General features: G+C 44.3%; 1 protein-coding gene across 6 annotated transcripts in view; it reads right to left on the bottom strand.

Moving 5' to 3' along the window:
* Positions 1 to 179: 179 nt before the first annotated feature.
* Positions 180 to 16,167, bottom strand: part of LOC139375834 (abl interactor 1-like) — a 49,164-nt gene continuing 33,176 nt past the window's right edge. For 2 of the 6 annotated variants that reach the window (XM_071117737.1, XM_071117739.1), the window contains 5 exons: positions 15,783 to 15,883; positions 14,693 to 14,902; positions 4,295 to 4,381; positions 1,215 to 1,403; positions 180 to 868 (listed from right to left, as the gene is read on the bottom strand). In XM_071117737.1, the coding sequence (XP_070973838.1) occupies positions 693 to 868; positions 1,215 to 1,403; positions 4,295 to 4,381; positions 14,693 to 14,902; positions 15,783 to 15,883 (763 nt within the window). In that variant the 3' untranslated portion in view covers positions 180 to 692. Of the gene's footprint in view, positions 869 to 1,214; positions 1,404 to 4,294; positions 4,382 to 14,692; positions 14,906 to 15,782; positions 15,884 to 16,167 lie in introns of all 6 variants that reach the window. The other 4 variants (XM_071117736.1, XM_071117735.1, XM_071117738.1 and 1 more) reach the window with 2 other exon arrangements.

Below are 16,167 nucleotides of genomic sequence, written 5' to 3' on the forward strand. Positions count from 1 at the left end.
AATAAAATAATACCCGAAACACAACGACAAAATATGATTGAGTTAAACCATCTGTATCTGGCACAACTTGGCTTGCTGTTGACCAATCAAAAGGCGCCGATTAAAAAAAAACATCTGTATCTGGCACAACTTGGGTTGCTGTTGACCAATCAAAAGACGCAGATGAAAAAAAAAAAAACCTCACAAGTAAAACACACTACTGGCAAACCAACTGTCAGCTTCACACATTACAGTATATACAAGTTATATAACAAAAACAAAACATCACCAGAAATAAGAAAAATCACGTTCAGTTCTTTTTGACTTCTACACTCAGTATTCCCCTTTGATGTCCCCTATTCCTGGTCCCTTGGCCCAGCTCCCCACCCCTCCTTTTCAACATGTAGCATAGTAAATAGACTATTTCGCTTCTTAACATCTGCGCTTTGGACAAAGACAAACATTCGGTCATGTCCTAATGCACTTCTTTATGTTTGATTTATTATTATTTTTTTCTATGTGTGTCTGTGAAAGTAAAATGTATATGTTGCTGTGTGGATAAGAGTTGCCCCCCCCCCCCCCCCAAAAAAAAGCCAACATCTTACTAAAACCTACCTTGTCGTTTCAAATACTAAACACAGCACTTGATTCAAAATGTTTTTTTTTTTTTGGTAACATCTTGGCGTTTTTTTTCTCATTCAAAATGGCCGCCCTTAGTCTGTGTAGTGCATGATGGACTCTACGTAGTTGCCGGGGAAGAGGCCGGTGACGCCGTTGCAGACGCCCTCGTACCAGCCATCATCGTTCTTCTTGATGATGTAGATGATGGAGCCCTCCATGAAGGACAGCTCGTCCTCCTTGTCCTTGGAGTAGTCATAAATGGCCACCACTGTAAAATACATTTGGTTAATTTATTCACTGTATTCTCTTATACATTAGCAATCCGACCACAGACAGGACAGAGTGAGAGAGGACAACTGCTGGGAATAGGGTTGTACTAGGATAACTTAGAGACATTACAGTACAGACTCAGTACTAATAATATAGTCGGCCTAAACCCAAGATATACAATTTATGGGTGTATAGTGTGTACTGCACTAAATTGGCCATCCAGATTTGGATACGTTTGACCGTCTGTGTCCACAGACATTTACTTTGTAAACAGCGCCTGAATCATGTTGAAACGGCGATCAGTGCCTGGTCTCTGTATCTTCGGTGGTACCAGTCAAACTCACCCTTCTCAGCGTAGGCCTTGGGGGCCCAGTGGGGGTCTCTGTCAGAGTAGGGGTCATTGTAGTGCACTACGGCCGCCTCCTCATCCCCCTGGTAGTCCACGGGCGGGGGCGGGGGAGGGGGCGAGGGCTCGTCAAACATGACCACGTCCTCGGGAGGGGGCGGTGGAGGGGGGACCGGGTCGTCTGTAACTGGACGAGGACGGGGAAGAAATGACGGACATTATGGAAGTGGAATTTAATCGACTGGTGTAGTAATTCTATTTATTTTCTGTGACATCAATAGGGTCAAGGGTTTCTCTTGACCATGTGACCTGACCAGGGAAAAACACCTAAATATACAGTACCAGTCAAAAGTTTAGACACCTACTCATTCAAGGGTTTTTCTTTATTTTTTATTATTTTATACTTTGAATAATAGTGAAGACCAAAACTATGAAATAACACATTATGGAATCATGTAGTAACCAAAAAAGGGTTAAACAAATCAAAATATATTTTATATTCTTCAAAGTAGTCGCCCTTTGCCTTGATGACAGCTTTGCACAGTCTTGACATTTTCTCAACCAGCTTCACCTGGAATTCTTTTCCAACAGTCTTGACGGAATTCCCACATATGCTGAGCACTTGTTGGCTGCTTTTCCTTCACTCTGCGGTCGAACTCATCCCAAACCTTCTCAGTTGGTTTGAAGTCGGGTGACTGTGGAGACCAGGTCATCTGATGCAGCACTCCATCACTCTCCTTTTTGGTCAAATAGCCCTTACACGGCCTGGTGGTGTGTTGGGTTATTGTCCTGTTGAAAAACAAATGATAGTCCCACTAAGCGCAAAACAGATGGGATGGCGTATCACTGCAGAATGCTGGTTAAGTGTGCCTTGCATTCTAAATAAATCACAGACAGTGTCACCAGCAAAGCACCATCACACCTCCTCCTCCATGCTTCATGGTGGGAACCACACATGCGGAGATCATCCGTTCACCTACTCTGCGTCTCACAAAGACACGGCGGTTGGAACCAAAAATCTAAAATTTGGACTCATAAAACCAAAGGACAGATTTCCACCGGTCTAATGTCCATTGCTCGTGTTTCTTGGCCCAAGTAAGTCTCTTCTTCTTATTGGTCCGTTAGTAGTGGTTTCTTTGTAGCAACTCGACCACGAAGGCCTAATTCGCACAGTCTCCTCTGAACAGTTGATGTTGAGATGTGTCAGTTTAAGTAACAATGTGAAGCATTTATCTTGGCTGCAATCTGAGGCTGGTAACTCTTATGAACTTATCCTCTGCAGCAGAGGTAACTCTGGGTCATCCTTTCCTGTGGCAGTCCTCATGAGAGCCAGTTTAATCATGGCACATGATGGTTTTTGCGACTGCATATGAAGAAACTTTCAGTATTGACTGACCTTCATGTCTTAAAGTATTGACGGACTGTTGATTCTCTTTGCTTATTTGAGCTGTTCTTGCCATAATATGGACTTGGTCTTTTACCAGATAGGGCTATCTTCTGTATACCACCCCTACCTTGTCACAACACAACTGATTGGCTCAAATGCATTACGAAGGAAAGAAATTCCACAAATGAACTTTTAACAAGGCACACCTGTTAATTTTAAATGCATTCCAGGTGACTACCTCGTGAAGCTGGTTGAGAGAATACCAAGCATGTGCAAAGCTGTCAAGGCAAAGGGTGGCTACTTTGAAGAATCACAAATATAAAATATATTTTGATTTGTGTAACACTTTTTTGGTTACTACATGATTCCATAATGTGTTATTATTCTACAATGTAAAAATAGTCCAAATAAAGAAAATCCCTTGAATGAGTAGGTGTATCCACACTTTGGACAGGTACTGTATGTATGCCAATTCAAATCTACAGCATGGTTTTCCATGTTTAGGTTATGTATATTAATATATATATACAGTATATTAAAGTAGGGTTTTCCATGTTTAGGATATACTGCCTGTACCTACAGTATAATACATGAATACCATGCATGCAACAAGTATAATTTCAATAACCAGTTGTCATGGAATTGTTATGTCAGTCTTATGACAGGTTACCATCTACATGATGTATCGCCCACAGGCTGCTCATATAGTGTTATCAAAATGTCATATGAGCTCAGCTCTGCCACTCCAAACTGAGCAAACAACTTCCAAATGCCCCTACCAGTATGTTGCTCCTGAACATTATACAAACAAATCATGAATTAATATATTATATTTTATGCATTATCCTGATCTTCCAGACATGTGATTACCTGTACTGGCCAGCAGATGGCATGACAGAGCATTCTTCTTAACTGTATTTTATTTAACTAGGCAAGTCAGTTAACAACAAATTCTTAATTACAATGACAGTCTAGGAACAGTGGATTAACTGCTTTGTTCAGGGGCAGAACAACAGATTTTTATCTTGTCCGCTCATGGATTCGATCAAACAACCTTCTGGCTCTAACCACTAAGCTACCTGCTGCCCCGGAAGAGACCCAGTAGTTCAGAGACCTATAGCTCCTGAAGGTCTAAACGCTAAAAAATGACCGGAAGGATGAAACTGGGATCTGAAAGCTGGAAAAACCACTAAGGTCACCTGAATAAGGACACAGAGGCATTGGGAGGGTCACTGTGCTTGACTTGGCTGAGACTATGCAGTTTTCCAAATCTTAAGTCAGGTGTGTTCAGTGAACAGAGATGGAAGCATAGAACACTCTCCACTGTCTCTCAGTGACCATGGCAACAGACAAGACATGGAAGGGGTGTGTCTAAAGGCAGTAGGGAGCATGTGAAAAAGGCATGACAGACAAGACATGGAAGGGTGTGTCTAAAGGCAGTAGGGGATGTGTGAAAAATGCATGACAGACAAGACATGAAAGGGGTGTGTTTAAAGGCAGTAGGGGGCGTGTGAAAAAGGCATGACAGACAAGACATGAAAGGGGTGTGTCTAAAGGCAGTAGGGTGTGTGTGAAAAAGGCATGACAGACAACATAAAAGGGGATTAATAGGTCCTGGTTTGATATGTAGGACTGAGGAAGTCGTTTTGATGTTACCCGTGTGTGTGTGTGTGTGTGTGTGAGAGACTTACTGGTCTCCTGAACTCTGGCCACAAAGCCGGTCAGGGGGATCTGAGGTGTCAGCTGGACCATAGGAGGAGGAGGAGGAGCTACAGACACTGGAAGCAGCAACAAGGTCAGGCAGAAAGAGGGACAGACAGACCAGAGAGAGAGACAGGCAGAAAGACCAGAGAGAGAGAGAGACAGACCAGAGAGAGAGACAGACAGACAGACAGACAGACCAGAGAGAGAGAAACAGACCAGAGAGAGAGAGACAGACCAGAGAGAGAGAGACAGACAGACAGAAAGACAGACCAGAGAGAGAGAGACATACAAGAGAGTGAGAGACAGACAGACAGAGACCATAGAGTGAGAGACAGACAGACAGAAAGACAGACCAGAGAGAGAGACAGACAGAGACCAGAGAGTGAGAGACAGACAGACAGACCAGAGAGTGAGAGACAGACAGACCAGAGAGTGAGAGACAGACCGACAGAAAGACAGGCCAGAGAGAGAGAGAGAGACAGACAGACAGACAGACAGACAGACAGACAGACCAGAGAGAGAGAGAGAGAGAGAGAGAGAGAGAGAGAGAGAGAGAGAGACAGACCAGAGACAGAGAGACAGAAATAGGGTGGAGGGGAAGGTGTGAGGAACACAAGATAAATATGCTTGTCAGAGATCAAAACAAAGCAGTAAGACACTTAGTGTGTGAGTAAATAGTGTTTTTGCTTCAGCTTTTTTCAATTAGCTACTACGACTTTATTATCAGAGTTTCTTCCAAATGTATATTTTATCTAGGATAGTGGCAAGTTACAGATACAACAATAAAACGAGTGGCACTGAAACAAGACAATAAGAAAGATAGAAGCAGAATATAAATGCCTTGTGGGATGCTTGTTCTCCATAGACAGTAAAACATGCCCTGCGATGAGGTTATCACAACCACAAACTGGTTGAAATTATGTCATTATGACGTCTTTTCAACCAGTTTTTGCCACTAGGTATGTAGACAAACAACATGCAGCCCGGTAACATGATATCTCACAGTACTCTATCAGACACCGTGTTGAGTTAGGTACCATTTCATGCTTAGTTCCCAATATTACAGGAATGATTTGAAACAGTTTGCAGGCCACTAGGCCCAGTATGGAAAACTGTTGAAATGACATCATTATAACCAGAAACTGTTGAAATTACATCATTATAACCAGAAACTGTTGAAATGACATCATTATAACCAGAAACTGTTGAAATGACATCATTATAACCAGAAACTGTTGAAACGACATCATTATAACCAGAAACTGTTGAAACGACATCATTATAACCAGAAACTGTTGAAATGACATCATTATAACCAGAAACTGTTGAAACGACATCATTATAACCAGAAACTGTTGAAACGACATCATTATAACCAGAAACTGTTGAAACGACATCATTATAACCAGAAACTGTTGAAACGACATCATTATAACCAGAAACTGTTGAAACGATATCATTATAACCAGAAACTGTTGAAACGATATCATTATAACCAGAAACTGTTGAAACGACATCATTATAACCAGAAACTGTTGAAATGACATCATTATAACCAGAAACTGTTGAAACGATATCATTATAACCAGAAACTGTTGAAACGACATCATTATAACCAGAAACTGTTGAAACGACATCATTATAACCAGAAACTGTTGAAACGACATCATTATAACCAGAAACTGTTGAAACGATATCATTACAATCAGAAACTGTTGAAACGATATCATTATAACCAGAAACTGTTGAAACGATATCATTATAACCAGAAACTGTTGAAACGACATCATTATAACCAGAAACTGTTGAAACGACATCATTACAACCAGAAACTGTTGAAACGACATCATTATAACCAGAAACTGTTGAAACGACATCATTATAACCAGAAACTGTTGAAACGACATCATTATAACCAGAAACTGTTGAAACGACATCATTATAACCAGAAACTGTTGAAACGATATCATTATAACCAGAAACTGTTGAAACGACATCATTATAACCAGAAACTGTTGAAACGACATCATTATAACCAGAAACTGTTGAAACGATATCATTATAACCAGAAACTGTTGAAACGACATCATTATAACCAGAAACTGTTGAAACGACATCATTATAACCAGAAACTGTTGAAACGATATCATTATAACCAGAAACTGTTGAAACGACATCATTATAACCAGAAACTGTTGAAACGACATCATTATAACCAGAAACTGTTGAAACGATATCATTATAACCAGAAACTGTTGAAACGATATCATTACAACCAGAAACTGTTGAAACGATATCATTATAACCAGAAACTGTTGAAACGATATCATTACAATCAGAAACTGTCATTTGAACTAGTTTTGTCCAGTTTTTCATGCTGGGAGAAACCACAAATAACATACTGTGTAATACAGCTGTATAGAACACTCAACTCAACATTTTTAAATGTAAATAAAATAAATAAATATAAACATTAAAATATATATATTTTTTAAATGTGAATAAATAAAAGAAAATATAAAAATAATAATAATAATTGAAAAACAAATAAAACTAACAAATATTTAAAGAGCAGCAGTAAAATAACAATAGCGGGGCTTTACACATGGGGTACCAGTACAGAGTCAATGTGGAGGCTATATACAGGGGGTACCAGTACAGAGTCAATGTGGAGGCCATATACAGGGAGTACCGGTACAGAGTCAATGTGGAGGCTATATACAGGGGTTACCAGTACAGAGTCAATGTGGAAGCCATATACAGGGGGTACCAGTACAGAGTCAATGTGGAGGCCATATACAGGGGGTACCAGTACAGAGTCAATGTGGAGGCTATATACAGGGAGTACCGGTACAGAGTCAATGTGGAGGCTATATACAGGGGTTACCAGTACAGAGTCAATGTGGAGGCTATATACAGGGGGTACCAGTACAGAGTCAATGTGGAGGCTATATACAGGGGGTACCAGTACAGAGTTAATGTGGAGTCTATATAGAGGGGGTACCAGTACAGAGTCAATGTGGAGGCTATATACAGGGGGTACCAGTACAGAGTCAATGTGGAGGCCATATACAGGGGGTACCGGTACAGAGTCAATGTGGAGGCTATATACAGGGGGTACCAGTACAGAGTCAATGTGGAGGCTATATACAGGGGGTACCAGTACAGAGTCAATGTGGAGGCCATATACAGGGGGTACCGGTACAGAGTTAATGTGGAGGCTATACACATGGGGTACCGGTACAGAGTCAATGTGGAGGCTATATACAGGGGGTACCAGTACAGAGTCAATGTGGAGGCTATATAGAGGGGGTACCAGTACAGAGTCAATGTGGAGGCTATATACAGGGGGTACCAGTACAGAGTCAATGTGGAGGCTATATACAGGTGTACCGGTACAGAGTCAATGTGGAGGCTATATACAGGTGTACCGGTACAGAGTCAATGTGGAGGCTATATACAGGGGGTACTGGTACAGAGTCAATGTGGAGGCTATATACATGGGGTACCAGTACAGAGTCAATGTGGAGTCTATATAGAGGGGGTACCAGTACAGAGTCAATGTGGAGGCTATATACAGGGGGTACCAGTACAGAGTCAATGTGGAGGCTATATACATGGGGTACCAGTACAGAGTCAATGTGGAGGCTATATACAGGGGGTACCAGTACAGAGTCAATGTGGAGACTATATACAGGGGGTACCAGTACAGAGTCAATGTGGAGGCTTTACACATGGGGTACCAGTACAGAGTCAATGTGGAGGCTATATACAGGGGGTACCTGTACAGAGTCAATGTGGAGGCTATATACAGGGGGTACCAGTACAGAGTCAATGTGGAGGCTTTACACATGGGGTACCAGTACAGAGTCAATGTGGAGGCTATATACAGGGGGTACCAGTACAGAGTCAATGTGGAGGCTATTTACAGGGGGTACCGGTACAGAGTCAATGTGGAGGCTATATACAGGGGGTACCAGTACAGAGTCAATGTGGAGGCTCTACACATGGGGTACCGGTACAGAGTCAATGTGGAGGCCATATACAGGGGGTACCAGTACAGAGTCAATGTGGAGGCTATTTACAGGGGGTACCAGTACAGAGTCAATGTGGAGGCTCTACAGATGGGGTACCAGTACAGAGTCAATGTGGAGGCTATATACAGGGGGTACCAGTACAGAGTCAATGTGGAGGCTATTTACAGGGGGTACCAGTACAGAGTCAATGTGGAGGCTATATACAGGGGGTACCAGTACAGAGTCAATGTGGAGGCTCTACACATGGGGTACCGGTACAGAGTCAATGTGGAGGCCATATACAGGGGGTACCAGTACAGAGTCAATGTGGAGGCTCTACACATGGGGTACCAGTACAGAGTCAATGTGGAGGCTATATACAGGGGGTACCAGTACAGAGTCAATGTGGAGGCTATATACAGGGGGTACCGGTACAGAGTCAATGTGGAGGCTATATACATGGGGTACCAGTACAGAGTCAATGTGGAGGCTATATACAGGGGGTACCGGTACAGAGTCAATGTGGAGGCTCTACACATGGGGTACCGGTACAGAGTCAATGTGGAGGCTATATACAGGGGGTACCAGTACAGAGTCAATGTGGAGGCTATATACAGGGGGTACCGGTACAGAGTCAATGTGGAGGCTATATACATGGGGTACTGGTACAGAGTCAATGTGGAGGCTATATACAGGGGGTACCGGTACAGTGTCAATGTGGAGGCTATATACAGGGGGTACCGGTACAGTGTCAATGTGGAGGCTATATACAGGGGGTACCAGTACAGTGTCAATGTGGAGGCTATATACAGGGGGTACCAGTACAGAGTCAATGTGGAGGCTATATACAGGGGGTACCGGTACAGAGTCAATGTGGAGGCTATATACAGGGGGTACCGGTACAGTGTCAATGTGGAGGCTATATAGAGGGGGTACCAGTACAGAGTCAATGTGGAGGCTATATACAGGGGGTACCAGTACAGAGTCAATGTGGAGGCTATATACATGGGGTACGAGTACAGAGTCAATGTGGAGGCTATATGCAGGGGGTACCGGTACAGAGTCAATGTGGAGACTATATACAGGGGGTACCAGTACAGAGTCAATGTGGAGGCTTTACACATGGGGTACCAGTACAGTGTCAATGTGGAGGCTATATACAGGGGGTACCAGTACAGTGTCAATGTGGAGGCTATATACAGGGGGTACCAGTACAGAGTCAATGTGGAGGCTATATACAGGGGGTACCGGTACAGAGTCAATGTGGAGGCTATATACAGGGGGTACCGGTACAGTGTCAATGTGGAGGCTATATAGAGGGGGTACCAGTACAGAGTCAATGTGGAGGCTATATACAGGGGGTACCAGTACAGAGTCAATGTGGAGGCTATATACATGGGGTACGAGTACAGAGTCAATGTGGAGGCTATATGCAGGGGGTACCGGTACAGAGTCAATGTGGAGACTATATACAGGGGGTACCAGTACAGAGTCAATGTGGAGGCTTTACACATGGGGTACCAGTACAGAGTCAATGTGGAGGCTATATACAGGGGGTACCTGTACAGAGTCAATGTGGAGGCTATATACAGGGGGTACCAGTACAGAGTCAATGTGGAGGCTTTAAACATGGGGTACCAGTACAGAGTCAATGTGGAGGCTATATACATGGGGTACCAGTACAGAGTCAATGTGGAGGCTATTTACAGGGGGTACCGGTACAGAGTCAATGTGGAGGCTATATACAGGGGGTACCAGTACAGAGTCAATGTGGAGGCTATATACAGGGGGTACCGGTACAGAGTCAATGTGGAGGCTATATACATGGGGTACCGGTACAGAGTCAATGTGGAGGCTATATACAGGGGGTACCGGTACAGTGTCAATGTGGAGGCTATATACAGGGGGTACCGGTACAGTGTCAATGTGGAGGCTATATACAGGGGGTACCAGTACAGTGTCAATGTGGAGGCTATATACAGGGGGTACCAGTACAGAGTCAATGTGGAGACTATATACAGGGGGTACCGGTACAGTGTCAATGTGGAGGCTATATACAGGGGGTACCGGTACAGAGTTAATGTGGAGGCTATATACAGGGAGTACCGGTACAGAGTCAATGTGGAGGCTATATACAGGGGGTACCGGTACAGAGTCAATGTGGAGGCTATATACAGGGGGTACCGGTACAGAGTCAATGTGGAGGCTAAATACATGGGGTACCGGTAGAGAGTCAATGTGGAGGCTATATACAGGTGGTACCAGTACAGAGTCAATGTGGAGGCTCTACACATGGGGTACCGGTACAGAGTCAATGTGGAGGCTATATACAGGGGGTACCAGTACAGAGTCAATGTGGAGACTATATACAGGGGGTACCGGTACAGTGTCAATGTGGAGGCTTTATACAGGGGGTACCAGTACAGAGTCAATGTGGAGGCTATATACAGGGGGTACCAGTACAGAGTCAATGTGGAGGCTATATACAGGGGGTACCAGTACAGAGTCAATGTGGAGACTATATACAGGGGGTACCGGTACAGTGTCAATGTGGAGGCTATATACATGGGGGTACCAGTACAGTGTCAATGTGGAGGCTATATACAGGGGGTACCAGTACAGAGTCAATGTGGAGACTATATACAGGGGGTACCGGTACAGTGTCAATGTGGAGGCTATATACAGGGGGTACCGGTACAGAGTCAATGTGGAGGCTATATACAGGGAGTACCGGTACAGAGTCAATGTGGAGGCTATATACAGGGGGTACCGGTACAGAGTCAATGTGGAGGCTATATACAGGGGGTACCGGTACAGAGTTAATGTGGAGGCTATATACAGGGGGTACCGGTACCGAGTCAGTGTGGAGGCTTTACACATGGGGTACCGGTACAGAGTTAATGTGGAGGCTATATACAGGGGGTACCGGTACAGAGTTAATGTGGAGGCTATATACAGGGGGTACCGGTACAGAGTTAATGTGGAGGCTATATACAGGGGGTACCGGTACAGAGTCAATGTGGAGGCTATATACAGGGGGTACCGGTACAGAGTCAATGTGGAGGCTATATACAGGGGGTACCGGTACAGAGTCAATGTGGAGGCTATATACAGGGGGTACCGGTACAGAGTCAATGTGGAGGCTATATACAGGGGGTACCGGTACAGAGTCAATGTGGAGGCTATATACAGGGGGTACCGGTACAGAGTCAATGTGGAGGCTATATACAGGGGGTACCGGTACAGTGTCAATGTGGAGGCTATATACAGGGGGTACCAGTACAGAGTTAATGTGGAGGCTATATACAGGGGGTACCGGTACAGTGTCAATGTGGAGGCTATATAGAGGGGGTACCAGTACAGAGTCAATGTGGAGGCTTTATACATGGGGTACCGGTACAGAGTCAATGTGGAGGCTATATAGAGGGGGTACCAGTACAGAGTCAATGTGGAGGCTTTATACAGGGGGTACCAGTACAGAGTCAATGTGGAGGCTTTATACAGGGGGTACCGGTACAGAGTCAATGTGGAGGCTATATAGAGGGGGTACCAGTACAGAGTCAATGTGGAGGCTTTATACAGGGGGTACCGGTACAGAGTCAATGTGGAGGCTTTATACAGGGGGTACCAGTACAGAGTCAATGTGGAGGCTTTATACAGGGGGTATCGGTACAGAGTCAATGTGGAGGCTCTACACATGGGGTACCGGTACAGAGCCAATGTGCGGGGGAACACTGGTTAGTCAAGGGACACAATTACTCCCTTCACTCTAACCCTGGTGTTATAACAGATTGTTCCCACCAAAAGGCATGACAGATTTTTACCCTTCATCTGGAGAGCTACTGGGTGTGCAGGCTTTTGATCTAACCCTGCAGCTCAGCATTCTGGGGAGATCTTCACAGCATAGTTACAGATGCCTTCAGACAGTGTTCATACCCTTTGACTTATTCCTTTAAGAGACCGGAGTATGCAGCATTGGTTTCATGTGTACCTGTATCAACTGACTACCTGTATCACCTGACTACCTGTATCACCTGACTACCTGTATCACCTGACTACCTGTATCACCTGACTACCTGTATCACCTGACTACCTGTATCAACTGACTACCTGTATCAACTGACTACCTGTATCACCTGACTACCTGTATCACCTGACTACCTGTATCACCTGACTACCTGAATCAACTGACTACCTGTATCATACCCTTTGACGTATTCCTTTAAGAGACCGGAGTATGCAGCATTGGTTTCATGTGTACCTGTATCAACTGACTACCTGTATCACCTGACTACCTGTATCACCTGACTACCTGTATCACCTGACTACCTGTATCACCTGACTACCTGTATCACCTGACTACCTGTATCAACTGACTACCTGTATCAACTGACTACCTGTATCACCTGACTACCTGTATCACCTGACTACCTGTATCACCTGACTACCTGAATCAACTGACTACCTGTATCATACCCTTTGACGTATTCCTTTAAGAGACCGGAGTATGCAGCATTGGTTTCATGTGTACCTGTATCAACTGACTACCTGTATCACCTGACTACCTGTATCACCTGACTACCTGTATCACCTGACTACCTGTATCACCTGACTACCTGTATCAACTGACTACCTGTATCAACTGACTACCTGTATCACCTGACTACCTGTATCACCTGACTACCTGAATCAACTGACTACCTGTATCATACCCTTTGACGTATTCCTTTAAGAGACCGGAGTATGCAGCATTGGTTTCATGTGTACCTGTATCAACTGACTACCTGTATCACCTGACTACCTGTATCACCTGACTACCTGTATCACCTGACTACCTGTATCAACTGACTACCTGTATCACCTGACTACCTATATCACCTGACTACCTATATCAACTGACTACCTGTATCATACCCTTTGACTTATTCCTTTAACAGACCGGAGTATGCAGCATTGGTTTCATGTGCACCTATATCAACTGACTACCTGTATCAACTGACTACCTGTATCACCTGACTACCTGTATCAACTGACTACCTGTATCAACTGACTACCTATATCAACTGACTACCTGTATCACCTGACTACCTGTATCAACTGACTACCTGTATCAACTGACTACCTGTATCACCTGACTACCTGTATCACCTGACTACCTGTATCAACTGACTACCTGTATCAACTGACTACCTGTATCACCTGACTACCTGTATCACCTGACTACCTGTATCACCTGACTACCTGTATCACCTGACTACCTGTATCACCTGCGTGTTGGCCATTTGTGGTCATTTTATTTAACTAGGCAAGTCAGTTAAGAACAAATTCTTATTTTAAATGACGGCCTACCCGGACAACGCTGGGCCAATTGTGCGCCGCCCTATGGGACTCCCAATCAGCCAGTTGTAATACTATCTAGCACTGAGGTGCAGTGCCTTAGACCACTGCGCCACTTATACACAAGTGCCAGTGGAAAATCATGCTTATAGCTAAATAGTTAACTAGCCAGATAGCCAATTAAAAAAATAGTTAACTAGCCAGATAGCCAATTAAAAAAATAGTTAACTAGCCAGATAGCCAATTAAAAACATATTGTGTAGTTTGGCTGGTTATCTACTATAGTCAGTCCGTTGTCCTCTCACACAATGACTTTTCCAGGATTTTCACTGCAGACCAACAATTTGCTATAACTGGCCAAATAACTCACAAGCAATTATTATCAACAAATGTGTGAACATAGCAAGGCTCGCTTTGATCTCAAAAAACGCATCTCGCGACTCCATGATTAAAAGACCCGTGCCTATCAACGCAAGCCGACAATAATTATACTCTGATGTGCTCTGCAGAGACTGGGAGGACAGTGAGCAAAACATCACATCTGGAGGACACTTTGATCCAATTCTGATCCAATTCTGATCGGAGTAGCCTAATTGTTTGACATTGGGAATTTTGATTTTTCCAATTAGGACAACTTAAATCTATAATCTGCTTGTCCAACAATGTATTTGACTTTCCCCGGGCAAGCAGACAAGCGTTAATGTGGAGCCCTGAAACATCGAGCTGCCTTCAGACACATAGACCAGTCACCCAAACTTGTCCACCTCTTATGGGTCAATGTTGTGTGTGACAGAGATACTGACAGCCTTGGTTTGATGTCTGTGCCGTTCGTCTTAAATCTCCTCGAGTCTGTCAGCTAATGTGGGCGTGTGTATTTCTGTCTTCCACTGCCCTGAATGTCCTCCTCTTTTAGCTGAAGTGAAAGTGAGCTACCTCTATCCAGGACACACAGTAACCGGGCGGCCTATTGACGTTGTTCTTTGGTCAGACTCAACATTCCTTCAACCATAAAACTCCTTTCCATGGTCTTACCTGAGTTCTGGGGGTAGGCAGGGCCCCCGTTGAGGTGGGGCTGCTGGGACATGGAGAAATGGGAGCTGCCGGAGGGCGCCCGGCGGTAGGTACCCGTGGCCGACACCATGGAGGCTGAGGAAGTGGCTGAGTTGTGGCGGGAGACCTGTCGTGAGATGGTGCCAAACTGGGCCATTGGGATGGGACCCAGGCCTGGGCCTTGGTGGGCCGCTGCTGTGGTTGTTGGGGTGGGGAAAGGGGAAAGTTATAGGGAGAAAGAAGGTAGGGGAAGGAGAGTGAGTGAACTAGGGAACGAGAGAGGTAGAGAAGTATTTGGCTTTCAAATTCACTGAAGTCAACCTCAGGTCATTTGTTTATATGTGGATGGAAGAGACTCGGCTGTGACTAGAATGCCCGAGTACAACAACCAAACCAGCCAGAAAAAAATACTTCTATGGAAAGATATAATGTGCTGCCAAAATCTAATTAAAATATTCATCTCCATCAGGATCCAGATGGACAGCTGATGCATCATACGAGGCTAAAACAAACTGTCCAAAGAGATTCCACACTGACAGAACAAATAGGCTGCTAAGAAAAACCACTAGAGTTAAGTGCCTTGTTCAAGGGAACATCGACAGATTGTTCACCTAGTCGGCTCAGGGATTCGAACCAGCAACCTTTCGGTTGCATATTTTGACAAGCTGATACAATAAAAAACAAATGGCTAAGTTCAAGACAAACCAGAAGCAGACCTGATAGAAGTAGGAGACGCAATACAGGACGGACAGCTAAATGCTAAGCTAACATAGAAGCTACAATAACAGAATGGAAGGTTAAATGCTAAGCTAACAGAGAAGAGAAGCTACAATAACAGAATGGAAGGTTAAATTCTAAGCTAACAGAGAAGCTAAGGTAACAAAATGGAAGTCTAAATCCTAAACTAGGCGACCAGAGATGCTAGACCGAGAGAAAGGCTAAATGCTAAGCTAACAGAGAAGCTACAATAACAGAATGGAAGGCTAAATGCTAAGCTAACATAGAAGCTACAATAACAGAATGGAAGGCTAAATGCTAAGCTAAACTGAAGGATATGTATTGCTTGGCTCACCTGGTCCCAGGCTGGGAGGGGAGGGCGTGGGCACGGCCAGAGGAACACTAATGCTGCTGCCACCGCTGTTCTCTCGCCCCCCGCTACCCCCACTGCTGCCACTACAGAGAGCGAGACAGTGAGCGAGAGAGAGAGACAGAGAGTGAGACAGAGAGCGAGACAGAGAGAGAGAGAGAGAGAGAGAGAGAGCGAGAGAGAGAAATTGGGATGGGGAAGAGGTAAAAGAGAGAGTGATGGGGATAAAGAGATTAAAACAGAGGGATGGTGAGGGAAGAGAGGGTGTCAGACAACCTGTAATAATGGCAGCATGAGCTCCTACCACAGTTCAGCTTGCTTCTCTGTACAACATAATATGTCAGAAATAACATATCAAATGTGTGAGAGA

The sequence above is a fragment of the Oncorhynchus clarkii genome, chromosome 20 (genome assembly GCF_045791955.1).
Source record: "Oncorhynchus clarkii lewisi isolate Uvic-CL-2024 chromosome 20, UVic_Ocla_1.0, whole genome shotgun sequence".
Lineage (NCBI taxonomy): Eukaryota > Metazoa > Chordata > Actinopteri > Salmoniformes > Salmonidae > Oncorhynchus > Oncorhynchus clarkii.